Genomic DNA, 18,003 nt, shown 5'->3' with positions numbered 1-18,003 from the left:
ACTACCGGTACTATATTAGTTTAGAATCGCGTGGGCGGTGCATATTACCTCAACGGTAAATCCTCTACTTTAAAGAGAATTACTGCTAGTCGCAGATCACTATTTCGCCAAGTGTCTAACTGTAGCAATTCATAACGTACGTTTATTATTTAAAGTAAAGTACGGTACCTCAATGGCTATTTGCTGTTCTAGTAAGTCGATATATTCCGTTAGATAAGTTGTTTGCTCAGCCAGTTGTGGATAACCTTCAAAATAATGCCTACGAAGAAAGAAAATAAATAACTTTAAACACGATAAGTATGGCACAATTAGCTAACAGAAACTGGTAAAAAGTAAGCCCTCCCACGTGCAACTTTTCCTTATTAACTGACTTTCTCACAAACACTGTACTTCAAATCGCCAGAAACAGGCAATGAATACGTTTGCAAGTAGTGCAGATCAAACCATTCAATCGATAAAAGGAGGCGAGCGTGGCTTAGTGGTTAGGGTGCTGGACTTGTAATCCGGAGGTCCCGGGTTCAAATCGTTCTCCTTGCCACTAGATAGATTTGCGTTTGGTCGTTCCGAATTCAACTCCTCTACACTTTGTAAATAACCAATTGGTCAGCCTCCTGCCAGTTGGGATTTTAGTTCCATTGACAATGATTTTTGTTCCATTGACAAATTTCTGTTCCATTGACAAGGTTTCTTTCCTTATTTACAGTGTCCACAATTAGCACAGCAGTGCTTATTACTCTGACACTTTTAGAATAAAGTGATTTATTTTTATTTTATGTTCATCAAAACCTCTGAGTCGTTCTTAACAACTTAGGCCCGGTTCAGACGCCGTACTTTTCATGAGCCGAACTCAATTCGAATTTGGACCGACCCAAATTGACAAAAGTGCGCCTCTTGATTCAGACGCCGTACTTTTTGGCCGTTCCGAGGCCGTTCCTAATACAGTTCCAATAATTGAGGTAAACTGCTGGCAAAATACATTATAAAAATTTATGAATTAGGATCGGCACATGAAAAGTACGGCGTCTGAATCAAAGCCGTTCCAAAGGCGTTCCACAGGCGAAATTCTCGGCCAAGCCAGGCGGGAAGAACGGGTGAGCCGTTCCAAATTGAAATAGCCGTTCTCATTTGATTCAGACGCCGATCTTTTCATGTACTTAATTCAAGGAATTAGGTTCGGCTCATTAAAAGATCGGCGTCTGAACCAGGCCTTACTTCCTCTACCCCCAAATCCTCTTACGAAGTTGTTTGAACGCTGGGCTTAGAAACAGCATAACATAATTGTATGCATTTCATACTATCCGCTACAGTTGAATCCACCTCGTTCAACTATTTTTGTAGGGCAGAACTTTCTGTTATTTAAACGCAATTACCTGAGAATATATTTAAGGTTGGTTAACCTTACTCCAGCATCTTTTTTCTTAATAGCTTGTTGAAATTGAATCATCTGGAAAAAAAATTTAAGATATAACTCACACCGTGGTTGGCCGGATTACACTATACAGGCAACTCTCGCCTTGCAGACAGCCCGCTATTGCGGACAAAATCCAGATCCCTGGCGAAAGCTATAGAGGTTTGACTGGAAATGACTCCCGCTTTTACGGACTCTCGCTATAGCGAACACTAAACGACGCCCCGGGCGTGTCCGCTATAACGAGAGTTGACTGTAATGCTCACGGGCATTAGGAGAGAAGTTTTGACATCATTAAAATATCTGCTTGGCTGGAAAAATGCGGGCAACAATGCAGTGCTCCAAGAGAGCCATAATTATAAATTTCTTATTAACCTAAATAGCTCAGGATCCTACTTGAATATATCGTCCTTCGGTTTTTCTTGTAAAGACCTCACTTGACTCGTTCTGTACGAGAAAGACCGAGGATGATATCCTTCCAGTTTGGTCTTTGCGATCAGTATTAACCCATTCAGTAATAATCTTCTCTAATCCTTTCTTTTCTCAAACAATGTGCTTACCGCTGCTTCTTCAAATTTGCCCACAGATCTGAAAAACAACAACAAAAAGAACAAGCCAGAAACGATACCTTTATATTTTGAGAAGACACATACCTATACTAGAAATAGCTGACACTAGGGTGCCCCCGCTGTTAATCAGTTTTTCTTTTCTGTTCATCCATTTCTACAGTCAATTCTTTCGCTTGAAATCTTGGCACTTCTGTTTATTCAATTGACTTGGAAATTAATTTTCTGTTTGGGATGTTTATGAAGAAAACACTCCCTGGCGGCTTGTGTTTTTAATGGTTTCTGGCATTTTCTTCATCAAGATGGAAAGAGGACATACGTTTTAGTTGAAGTCAAGTGAATAAACAAAACAACGCGAAATTATGCCAAAACCCGAAAAGATTAATGATAACGTAAATTTAATTACAGCAACGCGACTGCAGCATCTTGACATCATTTTGTCATGTTTTACTGTGGTGAGTGATCTAAGCTAGACAAAAGTTAGACTTTAGACAAAGTCCTTCGTTTTTATTAATTTGACACGCCGGGACGAAGGTCGACCTCTCGCGACTTCGTCGCTCACTGCGCCGCTTTGCGAACTCGAACTCGCTTTACCATGGTAAGTCTAGATCTCAGCAATAAACTTTATAAACAGCAAAACGTTTTAAAACTACCATTTGAGCCCAAATGTTTTCTATATACTTATGCTGAGAGCCCAAACATGAAGAATGGAATGAGAATGATCAACTTTTAACAGTGAAAGGATGCCGAAAGAATTTCTCACCTTTGTCAATGCAAAGCCTGCCCCGAGTATTAAATAATTATCTTGATGCCGCATATCATCTTGTAAATCTCGTCCGGAGGTGGACTGATCAAGACTTTTCTCCGTTCAAGTAGTTTGTGCATGATAAATCGCGGTCGCGGTATTGGAGCGGGCGTAAATCACGGACAAATTGGTAGATATGTTCGTACGCGTTCCTAGGCAAATTTCGTCTTCGGGGCTTAATTTGTGAAATGACAGCAGCACTCAGAAGTGAAAATGTGGATTTCCTTACTTCTCTGCGAGTTAGTTATCGCGAACTCTTTTCAATAATTACAATCAGACCTTGTAAAATGAATAGGCTTCGAATAAAACCTCAAACTACCTTTACTCCAAGCTGGAAATCAACTCTTATAAACGTTTGCAAGAATTTTGTTGCAGCGTTGTTGTCAAGTGCTCACGTTTTTACGCTGATGGGTTGTCATCATCACCCAATCACCATGCAGACATTCGTTCATCTTGCGTCATCATTGACCAATCACCTTACAGGCATTTATACCATGCCATAGAAAATACAGCAAATCAGAATACAGGAAAGCCGTTGTATATTCGACGGTATTCAACCCAACATTCCCATCGTGCGCTGCGATCTTATTCTCAATGAGATTTAGTAAGGGTATTTTCAATGGCATGGTATAAAATAGTTACACAACACTTTCTCGTGGTATACTATGGAATATCCCACTTGTCACTTGTATTTTCTTCGTATACACACTCGCCTAAAGGTTCGTGTGTATACCGAGAAAATACAAGTGACTCGTGGGATATTCCCTAGTATACCACTCGAAAGCGTTGCATAACTAGTATTTATCACACCTCCCGATACCCACTTGCGGGCATTCTGCACAACTTCCGATACTATTTGCCCGCCCACTTTGGGCAAACCGAGATTTTCTCTGGTATATACTATATACGGATATTATACGCGCAGACTTCAATGATGCCTCCTCGGGTTAGAATTTTGAATAATAAAAGAACCTACCTGTACAACTCTGTTAGTTCAGTGTAATCGTAATGTTCACTCAGGTATTTACACAAGTGGTGCACGGCTTTGGGGCGTGTCTTGAGCTCATCATAAAGGACCCCTGATTAAGTGGAAATTAAATAAAACGGGCGTTAGCAAAAGTTGGCACTCACTAACTACAGCATGTAGTTACGGTTGCATGGTATTGTAAATAACAAAAGGGAAAAAGAACTTACGTTGCTTTACTGTTTTCTTCATAAACAAGACAGCCTGAAAAAAGGGCCGCATTGTCCATTTAAGTCTACCACCAAATTTAAACAAGTCTGTTAAGTCTACAATTTATGGGAGTGTACATTATGCGAACAAACAAATACATGGAATAAAATAATGAATAATCAAGAGATCACAAATAAAAGAAAGGGGACTTACTTAAGACTTAACACAATTTAAAACGCTTTGAACATTCAATTCTAAAGATGCCACTATTTTGAAGGCCCAATAAACATCTACCAGTGTGTAACAGAGGGAGGTCGGTGTCCTAATGGTTAGCGCGCTCGACTCCGAGTCGAACGGCCCGGGTTCGAGGCCTGGCCGGGGCGCTGCGTTGTGTTCTTGGGCAAGACACTTTACTCTCACATTGCCTCTCTCCACCCAGGTGTATAAATGGGTACCGGCGAATTTACTGCTGGGGGGTAACCCTGCGATGGACTAGCATCCCATCCAGGGGGGAGTAGCAATACTCCTAGTTGCTTAATGCTACGGAAACCGGGATAAGCTCCGGCTGTATGGGCCTCATGGCTCGGAGACAGACTTTACTTTTTAGTGTGTAACAGATGACATTGTTGTCGCCAATTTCCAATGAGCTGAAGAATGTTGACTAAACAACAGCAAGGCAAGACAGGCTAGTGGCATAGAAGTCCCCCCCCCCCCCCAAAAAAAAAAAAAGCTGAGCCTCGTGTTTGACAGCCAGTAGCGATCCTTTATGCACACCTGATTGAAGAAATGTTGACCATTGAAAAGCGTAAACCATGTCTGTGAAAGAATGAACATTGTGTGGTTCCAGAAAAAATATCCGTACTCCCCCCACAGAAGGGGTTGGAAATTCTGGAGGATGGGGGGTCTCTGAGACCAAAAACTTAAAAGGAAATGCATGAAGCCTTAATAGAATTTTCAGAGGGGTAGGGGGGTCTTAGGAGAAACCCCTTCCGCGGGGGAGGAATGGATACCCCCCGTAATTTATGGAACAACACATTTAATAAGACAGGTTGCATAAATCTGGTTTTTAAAGCTCTCAAAGAAAGGAAATATCATGATTATAAATAAATGGAATAGTACTATTGCAGTAGGCTGTCTGCCTCAAATGTCATTTGGTCTTATCCTTCATACAACATGTAGTTTATGCTTTTCACAGGGTCAACATTTCTTCAATTTGGTGTATAAAGCATTATCTTGACATCTGCAGCCAAGTGTGTGATGTTCATTTTATTTGAAAACTACTTACAGTAGTGATGGCATTTCCATCATGCATCTTTATGGCACAGTCCAGTAGAGACAATTTATCTTTTAGTGATTTGTACACTTCAAGGGTGTAGGGCTGAAATTTCAACAAAAAGACAATTAGAGAGAAGTATGATATGGAGTTTCTTTTCTATTTTTTAAGATTTTTTGTCTTCTAATGGAACTCACATCATGTTATTTTACTGTCATACTATAACTACAAACTTTCATACGTGAGTCTCATGCCTGCAGGTCAAACACTTTGATCTCACAAGTTCCTGCTTATGCTAATGGACTAATAGCAAAGCGTGCAAGGTTTAAAAATAGAATGCAATGCTGGTACAAGCAGTACGTATCCATGTACAGGATACGTACTGCTTGTACCAGCATTGCATTCTCAGACAACGAACATCAGCGTGTTTTGAGAGAAATAAAAAGAATCTAGGCGAGATTTTCATTTCCAAAAGCTGTTTAGGAAATCCAGCTGTTTTAGAAACTAAGGCTTTTTATAGGAAAATCGTCTGCCATTCCTGTTTGTTTGTCTGAGTCTTGTCTGAGTCATGACGTCACTCGTATGCTTCGGTATTCCTCACACCTTAAATATGCAAATTTGTAAAAATGCAAGAAGAAAAGTACATGAAAATCATGGTTTCAATTTCCCCAAATTCTCTGATTTAGAATTAGAAGCAAAATTAACATAAATTTTGCAACAAGGTTGTGTTTCACAAAACAAAAACTGTGTTTTGGATTTGACAGTTGGCATTGACATTGTAGACCTTGCACCTAGTTTTCAGGACCATAGGAAGTGCACCACTGCTCACTATAAAATTATTTCACTGTTGTATTAAGGTAACGATGGGTTTAATCATATTTTCTGCACTTTTTCAGTTTTGATGGAAACTTTAAGCAATCTATTGGTGTCTAATATCCCCCTCCCTCCCCTTGGGGTACACAGGTATGTTTTGGTTGGGTATGTGCTGCCCAGGTAACCAAAGAAGCACCCCATTTTAGTGAGAAATTGCATTCAAAATGATACCCCGCTCTAGAAAAAGGTCAATTTTTAAACACCCTGTTATAGCTGCTGACAATTTGTAACTTTCGTGCATTGGAAATCTAACCCCATTCTAAGAACCATCTCTTTTAAAAATGGATACCACATTCTAGATCTGGTTGCCCAAAATCATGACCCCATAGAGCAGCACATACCTGAATGGGTATTTTGGGAAGTACCCCCCTCCCCCAACCAGGTTGGCCTACCTGCCCACGGATGATTTTCTTAACAGTTTCTTGTGCTGTCGGCACTGCTGATTTATCTTTTCTTGCGGCCTAAAGATAACACATGATTGACACTGTTAGGCAACCAGACATTCAACACTTGTTGAAAATGGGTAGTCAGGGAAACACTGGATCAACTTTTATTCACTTGCCTGCAGATCATTTCTCAGCTGCCGGATTTCTGCTTGAAGTTTGTTATATTCTGTGACAGATACCTGAGGTGCACTGCTGATCACTAGAAAAAAAGTTAAAAATTACTTTATAATTAACATTGTTGTTACTGAGACACAATAACCAAGGCAGGGAGGACTTAAGAAAGCTTTAATACTCCCTGGGGCTCAGACAAGTGAAAAGTGACCTTAATAGTCCTGACAGCTCAGGCATACCGAAAAAAAGGGTTACTAAGCTAGCAAGGAAGGTGCAGTGGCCTAATACAGTGGAACCCCGTTAATACGGACACCAAGGGGACGGGCCAAATTGTCCGTATTAACGGGGTGTCCGTATTAAGCGGGGTCTCAGAAAAAAGTCACGGATACATGATTTATCGACACAAAGACGAAGGCAAACGTTTTTACGGCAACAGAACGTTGTTTATTGTACTGTAACTGTAACAAATGCAAACTGTGAATAAAATTAAAAGTTTTTACGAAAACCTTACGAGCTAGTCGGACACTCGAACTAAACTTCAGTAAACTCAACAGTGGAATTATATTTGAAAATGACACAACTTTACTATATACAAGAAATAAAACGCATCTCGACAGCAACAGAACGTTTTCTATAATATTTCCTTTGTAACTGAAACTCTGACCGTAACCGTTCTTAAACTCTACAAACTCATTGAAGATTCGACAAAACCTTTGAAAGACACGCTATTAAGCTACTCTTTGTAATAAAATCGTTTTCACTCGTCCAATTCTGTCATTATTTGACCAGGGTGAAGTTAGCAAATAATCGCGACAACGAAAATTGACAGTGCACGGATAAAAAGTGTCCGTAAAGCGGGTTTGACAATGTATGAAAGTTTGTCACTTGGGACGCGGAAAAGTGTCCGTTGTCCGTATTAACGGGTGTCCGTATAAAGCGGGTTAATTTAAGAGAAAATGTATGAGGTTTTCGTCGGGACCAACGAAACTGTCCGTAATACCGAGGTGTCCGTATTAAGCGGGTGTCCGTAAAGCGGGGTTCCACTGTAGTTAGTGCCCCGGACTCCGGATCAAGTGGTCCGGGGTCGAGACCTGGCCGGGGTCATTGTGTTGTGTTCTTGGGCAAGACACTTTACTTTCATATTGCCTCACGCTCTCTCCACCCAGGTGCATAAATCGGAACCAGCAACATCATAATGCTGGGGGGGGGGGGGTACCCTGTGATGGACTAGCATCCCATTTAGGGGGGAGTAGAAATATTCCTAGCTGCTTAATGCTACAGAAACCGGGATAAGCTGCGGCAAGTATAGGCCACTTGGCTCGAGGCTTCCCTTAAGCTAGTGAATTAAACATTATGTTAACTACCATCTTTGATTGACGATGACACACTCTGCAAAGCTGCCTGGGTAGTTGGTACTTTAGAGGTCTGATTCCTTACAGCTGCCGCTGATACATGAGTTGACGAGGATGGTGATGATGACACAGCACTCGCAGAAGATGATGTGGAAGTCACTGATCGCTGGAAAGATGAGCTTGGTGGAACTGGTCTTTTGGGAGGAGTTTGTCCTTTGGGACCTTCCCACAAAAAAAAAAAAACAATATTAACTTAATGTTACACTGTGGATAATATAATAATTTCATGGTGCAATTATTATATTATTATAACTAGTTGGATAATAATTCTTGTCACAAGGTCTGAAAATTCCTTAGCGAAGCTTTCGACTGCATTGCACAGTCTGTAGAAGTCAAAAGAAAAATCAAGGAAGCCATCCACATCAGACGCCAATGCCCAACATTGTACAGAGATGGGGGCTATGATCTTACAATACAATACAATACAATTTTATTGTCCATACATGCGACGAGGTCTCCCTCAATGTCCGAGCCAGAGGCTAATGTATAAAACGTAGGACTAAAATTAAAATACACTTAAGTATATGCTATTAAAAATTTAAAAAATTTATCCCACCCATTAAAAATAGAATGAAAAACAAGAACAAAACTAACACCACCCCCCAGCTCCTTACCCCATACTGAATAATTAGTTTAAATCAATGGATCAAGTGATAAAAAATATATATATATATATAAACGCACAAGGATAAAAAGATAAAAATACATCAAAGGGTTAAAATATAAGACGGTTAGTAATCTAAGATAAACAATAGCTACATTTACAGCTTGTCTTAAAATTATCAAAATTAAAAGTGTTCAACCTTTTGCGAAAATCGTTTAAGTTCGTTGATTGTTTTATGTAAACAGGCAGTTGGTTTCATAAGTGTGTTACTTTATATGTAAAAGAATTATGGTAAAATCTGTTATTATATGAGGGTTGGACAAGGTTGTGACACCCGTTCCTTAAGCTATTACGCAAGGTACGTTGTTCAAATAAGTTTGAAATGTAGTTAGGTCCGTTGTTCTTAATGCAGTTAAATAAAAGATATAGCGACTGCAGGAATCTCTATTTTCAAGAGACTGCATATTACCTAATGACAATGTTGTTCCATAATCAACACTGTTCCCAGTGTTTAGTAGAGTCTTCAAAGCATACTGGTTTGCAGATTCGAGTTTTTTATTTAACGTTTTGTTTATTCCCAGCAAAAGAGGGCCGCAGTATTCTAGGTGGGGCAGGATGTACCCCTTGTAGAGGAGAACTGCAACATAATCAATTTGAACACCAAGAATCCTCAGCGAGTTGGTTATTTCTATTGTAGAGTCACCTATATGAAGTACAGGTTCTTGAGAATAGTTTCCCAGAATCTTGCTTGGGTTTTACTTTGATTAATAGATAAATAATTTGAGGAAAACCACGATGATAGCTTGTCGAGATCTTGGTTAAGAGACAGTTCCAAAGCCGTGGTGTTGGAATCTGATGCATAAGTTGTGGTATCATCAGCATACAGTCGCAAGGATGAAACTTGAACGACGAAGTTGAGGTCGTTGATAAATATGTTAAACAAAAGAGGACCCAGGAGGCTACCCTGAGGAACACCACAATATATCTTCACGCCATTTTCAACCACCTGTTATCGCGCAATTAAACAACTTGCATTCACCTGACAATGTGGAGCTCATTTTCATTCTTACTGCTGATGAAGACTGTGTGATGCAGTCAAAAGCTTCGCTGAGACATTTTCAGCCCTTGTGACAAAAGTTATTATCCAATTATTTTTAACCAAGGTCAAAAATGAACGTCTATAGTCAGTATAATTAACAATTATCCTGCAAAATTGCACAGAATATCACCCGATACTTAGTTGGCAAGGCCGTAGGCTGAGTTGGCTAAAATCAGATGATATTCTGCAAGATTTAGCAGGATAATTGTTTTATTATTCAACACTTTGTCAACAAAACATATTTTGCAGGTTATCAAACTGTTATCATGTAGCGCTTTAAATACAAGACTTCGGACGAATTTTCTCAACCTACGTATATCGCAGGACATGTGTTACCGGTATTTATTATATAGCCGCGTGTGTTTTACTGGAAAATAGACCACTCGTAAAATTCATACGAAACTGCATCCGGGACTGTAGTGGCGTATTTTCCATATCCTCACTAGTGAGGATATCGATGACATCATTTCCCGCCTTTGCACGGTTGTTTGTGCAAAGCTGTCAAAGAAGGTTGGAAATGGCGAGCTATCAAGATCGATTCGTGAAGTTCACTGAAGCCAAAATAAATGCCTTACTGAGGAGCAGGAAAATGCTAAAACAAAGAAGAAAACTTCTTATGACTTGAAATTATTTAAAAGAGCTTCTTGCTTGTGAAAAGTCAGACGAAGAGAGGGAAAATCAAGAAATTCCAAGACTTCGCGATCAGAAATCAGTTGAAAAGCGGTGAGTTTGAGCAGAAACAGATTTCAAAACGGCGAATTATTTATTGTCAGTGACATTGATGAAAGCTAATAAACAGACTGTTTTTACATTTACGTTATACATCTTCTGAAAGCTTCAGTTCGCGAAATTTTGCCTTTCAGTTTCAATTGGCAATTTGCTCAATTGTCATATTTAGCCGTCGCTCGTGTTTAAATTTTTGATTAATAAAAATGTTTTAAGTTTTACTTCATGCATAATTTTTGTCTATATAATAAAAAGAAAATTACACGGTGGCTTGAAGATATGAATTTTATTTTCTCGTGGTAAAAGCAATATTTTTACTCATTCGCAGCGCTCATTCGTAAAATATTGCTTTACCACTCGAAAATAAAATTCATATCTTCGCGCCGCCGTGTAATATCCTCTATGTACGGATGACAGTAAGTTATTAATAACATTTTGACCATAAATGGGCAGCACGCGCATTTGTTGAATGATAACTATAATTATCACTGACAGTGATTCAATTTAGCCTTCTCCTTTCAATAACTAAGTTTTCTTAGAATTCTTGCCTTAATTTTATAAAAGACATAGAAAAATGAAAACCAAAAGTATGTGACATAATTAAAGCCCTCCCCCGCAGCTTGCTTTTAATTAGTGCAAACTTTCAGGTTTTCTTAATCTTTCCATTTTGTTTGTATCAGGCTATAAAGTGCATGTTTGCTTAATGTACAGTATTTCTTAAAAACTATTTAAACATTAAATAAAAACCATAAAATGGTAGATGGTGGTAGAAAATGGAGTAGAATTACAGCACCTTCATAGGTAGAGCTTCTTGGCTTATTTGCAGTGAGGTTGACAGAATTGGTTGAAGGCTGTGGTCGAGTCCGCACTGATTTAGCGGCTGAATCTGAGCGAGGCTTCCCTGTTTGAATAACAAAAGGATGTGATAGTTAAGCTGAATCAAAATACAGAACCAAAAGAGAAATGACCAACTGAGGCAAGACATTGTTTAATTGATCATTATTTCCATATAAGATCAGACTGAGTCTTTGTCCTTCTTTACCAGCCATTGTTCAACAAGTAACCATGGAAAGTTCTGATTGGATGTCTAAAAAAATTGGCCTTCCGGGGTGCTTACCATTAATTTTAGCCAAAAAATTTCAGTTTATAGTCAGATGGTAACTAAAGGTAATTTTCCGGAAAATTAGTTTCAAAATTGTGGAGTACTGCCAGAGGTATTCCTCTTTTCTTTTCGGAATGGAACGTTGAAAAGGTATGTGCCGCCCGACAGGGTATGGTTTTTGAGGTTCTCGGTCCCTAAATAGGGTATCATTTTTGCTCCTTTTGGCAATGTGTTCCCGGTGTGATCCTTAGATAGGGTACCTAAATTCTATTAGCTAAAATAAACGCCCAGCTAAACGAAAAAAAGATATCTTAAAACTAAATTTTCTGTTCAGGTATTAGAAAAGCGATTTTATAAAGATTTGTGTCTTGCCATGTGCGGTTAGCCGTTATTTGGGTCATCACGGAACGCTTCTCCTCCCCTTGAATAGGGTGTCATTTTTTCGGTTTTGGGCCTTAAAAAGGGTATCAATTTTCGCTTTCTTTATCCTTAAATAGGGTCAGGGTTTAAGAACCTTGGCGGCACACCCCTATCTGAAATTTATGGGAGTACCGCCCCCCCCCCCCTTGGGATTTCTTTACCATTTGCATGGTTTTCCAGTTCCAGTCTCTCATCAACCACAAACAATAACAGGTAACCAAATTATAAATGGTAAGCACAATCTCTTTCTGTCAGTTGATTTCCTGATTTTGGAAAAACCCTTACCATTATTCGATGGTCATCCCAACCGGTTCCTATAACCATAATTTGACAAATGGTTATCACCCCAGGTTTTGTTGGGCATGCAAAAGCACAACTCAATGATGTTTTACTTCCAGCCGTTTTTATTGTTTTTAAAACGAATCAAACTGATCATGCAGTGGGAACTCTCCCGATCTTGAGAGTCACTTGTTTCGTCAAGCTTGTCAAGGTGCGAGATTGACTGATCGGCTAAACAGTCTGAAGAGATTATACCTGCAGCAAGGCTATACTCCATTCCTCCCCAGGCTGGTCCAAGCTCCTTGTCATCCTCATCATAATGATTATCAACAACATTAAGTGCTAAACCACGAGACTGTTTCATGAAATCTGCAACTTCTTCTTGACTGACCCAGTTAGCATCAGAGTCAATGACAGCAAATGAGCCTAAATCATCGCTAAAGGGATTTGGTCTGGGCTTTCTATCCTCTTCATCGTCCCAGTCATCAAAGGATTCAGATTCCCTACAAAATATAAGACTTTATTTTTCAAGAACACAGTTCTAAACAAATTAAAGGGACATGGTCAGCGTTCACGTTTTGAAAAAAATCCACCTTAACCCGAAATCAAAATACGCGTAGAGAACCTTCAGAAATCTGCTTCAATCTTCTCAGTGTTTCTTTTTTTCTTCTAAATTTTCCCATTTAGTGAAACACTGAGAAGATTAAAGCAGATTTCTGATGGCTCGTTTTGAAAAAAGTCCACAGTGGTCTTTTTTCAAAACGTGAAAACTAGTGTCCAGGTCAGCGCGGTAAGAACGCTGACCATGTCCCTATAAAGATATCAATAATTATGTGTGTTGTACTTATCAACTCATCACAGTCTGTGGAACCTTGCATTTTCATTTTCCTTGCATGATGATAAAAGGGGAGACATATAGTGACCTTATGGTTAGTGTGCTGACCTCTGGACAGAGCAGTTTTGGTTCAAGCGTGGTCAGGTCTGTTCTTCAGGGCTGTGCTCTAAAGGCACCCGGGTGCCTCAGGTGACTAACTTTTGTCTTTGGGCGACCAGATAATCTTATTTCTTTCATATAAGATTTATGCTGGGCACCCTGGATCTCATAGTTTGGAACCTCTGGGCTCCTTGTTATTTTTCTTAGAGCACAGCCTTGTTCTTGAGCAAAACATTTAACTCTCACTTTACTCTCATTTCAATGGCATCAAACAATCAATGAATGGAACTCCCTTCCAGAGGATACTGTACAAATACAATGCCGCAGATAGTTTTACATCTAAGTTAGGTACTAATTTTTATATTTTTTAATATCCTATTGTATTATTTAGTTTTAATGTTAGATTTTTACAGTTAGGCGTGATATCTCAAGATTTTTTACTGACAAAGGCGTGGCTGACTAGGGTCCTTTAATTACAATGCTAAAAGATACCTTGATGGTTCAAAACACTGGTGTTCTGCCCTGAGTACCATAAGTGATACAGTGAAACCTTGATTTAACGAACCTCTATATAGCGAAGTCCTCGATACAACGAACGACATTCTTCGCCCCAGTAATAGTAAAATATATGGAAAAGAACCTCGATATAACAAAACCTCGTTATAGCGAACATATTTTGACAGTCCCTTGACCCTTCGTTATATCGAGGTTCCACTGTACCAACATTTGCAATTTACACCCCTTAGCAAGACAATGAGCATCCTCAACCCTTTTGCATGATAGTCCCCCAACGTCAAAACCAAATTAATGCTGGTTGCCATGACAATGGTTATCCTGCCCACATGACTAGGATTGTCTTGGAACTTTAGCAAGGGCACCTCATGACTTGTATGAGCAGTTGCCAGGTTGTGAGTCTCTCTATGGGTACCCACGGTCTTTGTTTTCTTCGCAATTTTTTGGCAAATCTTGTTTTTTTTAAGCTGATCTTCGACAATTTTATATCTGAGTGTTTTGATCACGCGAATTTTGGCCAATTTCAGATCTTCGCTTCAATCTTGAGATCTTTGTTTTTTTCCTCGGTGATCTTCACGTCTTCTATTTCTTTGGAAATACCCATAGAGTTGTAGTGCTTTGAGTTGTAGTGCTTTGGGGGTGGGGGGAAGGGGGGTTGTGATCCTGTTTCACGCACAAATTTTATCTAAATCATGTGTCATCTATTTTTGTGACAGCAGAATTCACAAATCATGTGTCTTTTCCAGCTATTTTCTCGCCTTATGGTCTAATTTTTGCCCTATTTTCACGCGACATAGTCTTTTTTTTTTCGTTTTCCCGTGTCACACATAAACTAGGCCTTCCAAGGGGTAAAAGCGACAAGTGACACGACCCTGAATACTGGCAACACAGGAACATTTAAACAGCTACAAGCAACATCATTGCAGCACTGAAATGTGACAGCAACACAATAGAGGGAAAACGACAGCGACATTTACAGCTGTTGCCTAGGCGACATGGTTCTCAGTCTAAACATGCGACATTTTGACACCGCTTCCCCCATTGGAAGGCCTCATTAACCCTTTGCTATCCTCTGCTTTGTAAATTGTTGCTTCCACTACATTAGCTAATCACAATTAGATCTTTGAAGATCTTTGCCTTCAATAGCTCACTTTGTTTGGTCGATGAATAACTTGCCGTTTGTAATGCCTCAACAAACTGACACTTGAATAGTTTGACTAGTATGATGTTTATGAGGATCCAGTAAAATTTTTAGTTAAATTGTGTGCCAAAGTTTGCCGAAAAGTTGGAGCTCCACCCCACCCCTGAATGAACTCTACTCCAACAAGGTTTCATATATTTTTTAACACGCAGTTATGTCAGTGGTACATGGTGGGTGGGTTTAATAGTATGTATTAACATCACTTGTTTACACGTTTTTGAAAATGTTATCGATAAACTGGCGATCGTATTTCTTAGCTCAAAAAACATGTTCTAGCTAAGATGCCCGCTAAGATGTGAAATGGATTAACATTTAGACTCTCACCTTGATCTCAACTGACGGAAACTCATTGCCGGAGACTGGAAATAAAATGAAATTAGTTTGAACAAAACGTTGACACCGTATTGCACATCGTAAAACAACACAAGATAAGGGTCGACAAGAAATTAAAACCTGTCATCTACCTCCGCCATGTTGTGATGTTTCACACTTCCGCAACGGCGATAAACTACTTCGTGTATTTGAAACAGAGTGTCTACGCAACTCGTTACCAGTGCACAGCGGGTTTGTAACGGGGCCTCTGGTGCAAAACTTTTTATATAATAACCTGAATTCTACGCGCATTTTGATTGGTCCTTACTTATGATCTATTAGAGTACAGACACATAGTTGACGTCACGCGGTGGTGTGACTCGCGCGCGTGATCAGAGTTCATAGTCCAAATCAGAGTTGTCGGCAAAGTTTTTCAAACTTGCGGGGCCACAACAAAGCAAAAAAGTTCAGCTTAATTACAAATCTTCAGTGAGAAACAATAGGCCAAGCATCGTTCACCTTTCGAAGAATTTAACTGGGCGAAACAAGCTTGAAGAAGACAGTGAATTATTCGAGAAAGTTTGACCGATGTTGTACAGTTGGACGACGCCACGGGAAACAAACGAATTGCGGTTGAACGCTTCGGTTAATGCTTACAGATTTGAACAACTTTCCAAATCGGAATAAAGGTTAGTTTTTTCATTGACTTTTAATTGACCATTTTTCTGTTTATTCAATCGGATTAACAGTGCTTCGTGTTAACGAAAACTTAATAGTGAAATCAAAACAACTTAGCTCATCGGTACGGCGGCATTGCTCACACTGAAGTGCGCTGAAGTCTTGTGTTATTATATAAAACAAATAGATTCCATTTTGCCGTGCGTCTGTTCAGTTATAGATCACAGATGACGTCAAAATGTGGTATGAACATCAGTGACCCACTCGCCTTCGGCTCGTGGGCCACTTCTTTTGTTCATACCACATTTTGACGTCATCTGTGATCTATAACTGAACAGACGCACGGCAAAATGGAATCTATTTGTTAATTAGACAGCAAAAAGGCCAAATAGATGATCGTTACTAAAACACTTGTCACTTTTGTGAAAGAGTTGTACCTTCTTCCCATTTCTTCATTCACAAAGCTGTCCTGGGCTAGGGTAAACGGTGTGACGGGGAAAGGAGTGTTATAAACAAAACTTACCTTATTATAGGAAATTAACGCTTCATGAAATTAACGCGAATTTCAAAAATTCGCGTTAATTTTAGTCGCGTTAATTTTGTTAACGTTAATTTAGTGGAGTGTTGATTTCCATGACCTTAGTTTCCATTATTTTGCCCCAATTTCTTGATACAGTGCAGACTGACGTTCTTGCTCCCAGGAAAAAAAAAATTATTTATCAGAATGGAAATCTTGGTATCACTGAAATTGTGAAAAACGCTTGAAATGGTCAGATTCCTTCGCTTCGCTTTTGGTGAAAATTCCACGAACATTGCCTCCGTTTAAGATTATACGCCTAGTGTTGAAATAAACTTTTTCCTGTTTTATCAACAACGTTTTTTTCTTTGTGATGTCGCGTTAATTTCCTTCATTTTCAGGGACCGCGCAGAAATAAATAAATAAATATAAAATAAAATAAATAAATAGATAAATAAATAAATAAATAAAAATTAACGAGGCAAAAAATTCCTTAGTTCAGTTGTAAGGGACAAAAGTTACTGGCAAAATAGACGTGCAGATAAGTTAACAGCAAACATTGTCATAATTATAAGTCGCTATAATTATCAAATAATATTTCAGTTTTAGCCTTGTGCTAGTACATGTTTATGTCTTAAATGCCTTCTTTTTGCAAGCGGCCTAGCGGACCTCTCGGGAAAAGGTAATGGGTTAATTTCGATCCTAACTCATGACTGGGTTAAGTTTATAAGGCGATTCCCAAACTAATTATTCAGGTGATTGTCGAGTCCAGTTGATAGAGGTACGAACAGTCCCGACTTTGATCTTCTAACAATGAGCATGAAATTATTGCTCCTCTTTCTATGGTCCAGGTTTTATCTCAATCAGCGAGAAGTCGGTTTTTTAATATAATTTTTCACGGATTGGTGAGCCTGAATGACGGTCTCATCGCAAGTTTTGTTGAGCAACGTTTCTTTATAGGAATAAAATTTAGTTTGCAATTTATAAATGCATTTCTCGCATCCGTCTTAGGCCCCCCACGCAAAACCTTGCTGCGCGGGCCCTGATTTTGAAATGTTTACCTCTCTTTCGCGTTAGTTTCCTTTACTGGGAAGTAATTTCTCCTTCAATTTGCGTTAATTTCAAATACCTTAATTAACACAAGCGTTAATTTCCTACAATAAGGTATACATAGAAATTGCATAATAAGCCCACTTTTAACCCATCACAGTCCAATTTTTCGCGAGGGAGAAAACGTAAAGCTTTAACAGGCCATCCACCAAAAACCAACAGTCAGTCACAAAGATCGAATACGAGAAATAAAATAGTCAATCGAGTATTGTGGAGAAAAGAGTAGTTTTAATGATATCAAAATTCTACTTTTCTCGTAGGTGAAATATGCGACTTAAAGTAATCGTTTTAATATGATACTTTAAATATACAATATGTAAATTTTATATTTCAAAAATAACAATGCATATTCCATGAATAACATCAAGAATGAGAAATGTTAGTCTTTTCGTTATTTACTTTACATTTGTACTTGCTAACTTTAAAACTGAGAAGTACTG

The 18,003-nt window shown here is 39.0% G+C and overlaps 1 protein-coding gene across 1 annotated transcript in view; it reads right to left on the bottom strand.

Moving 5' to 3' along the window:
* Positions 1 to 15,436, bottom strand: part of LOC144636703 (spermatogenesis-defective protein 39 homolog) — a 50,386-nt gene extending 34,950 nt beyond the window's left edge. Inside the window, exons 1-13 of the mRNA XM_078495894.1 lie at positions 15,411 to 15,436; positions 15,271 to 15,305; positions 12,554 to 12,801; positions 11,291 to 11,398; positions 8,021 to 8,230; positions 6,662 to 6,744; positions 6,492 to 6,560; positions 5,239 to 5,331; positions 3,974 to 4,007; positions 3,756 to 3,858; positions 1,969 to 1,996; positions 1,371 to 1,444; positions 169 to 259 (exon numbers count right to left, since the gene is read on the bottom strand). Of these exons, the coding sequence (XP_078352020.1) occupies positions 169 to 259; positions 1,371 to 1,444; positions 1,969 to 1,996; positions 3,756 to 3,858; positions 3,974 to 4,007; positions 5,239 to 5,331; positions 6,492 to 6,560; positions 6,662 to 6,744; positions 8,021 to 8,230; positions 11,291 to 11,398; positions 12,554 to 12,801; positions 15,271 to 15,305; positions 15,411 to 15,419 (1,185 nt within the window). The 5' untranslated portion in view covers positions 15,420 to 15,436. The remainder of the gene's footprint in view (positions 1 to 168; positions 260 to 1,370; positions 1,445 to 1,968; positions 1,997 to 3,755; positions 3,859 to 3,973; positions 4,008 to 5,238; positions 5,332 to 6,491; positions 6,561 to 6,661; positions 6,745 to 8,020; positions 8,231 to 11,290; positions 11,399 to 12,553; positions 12,802 to 15,270; positions 15,306 to 15,410) is intronic.
* Between the last annotated feature and the right edge of the window lie 2,567 nt (positions 15,437 to 18,003).

Source organism: Oculina patagonica, chromosome 13 (assembly GCF_052425735.1).
Source record: "Oculina patagonica isolate OP01 chromosome 13, crgOcupat, whole genome shotgun sequence".
NCBI lineage: Eukaryota > Metazoa > Cnidaria > Anthozoa > Scleractinia > Oculinidae > Oculina > Oculina patagonica.
The sequence above is the reverse complement of the archived record's forward strand: the minus strand, read 5'-3'. Positions and strand labels throughout refer to the sequence as shown.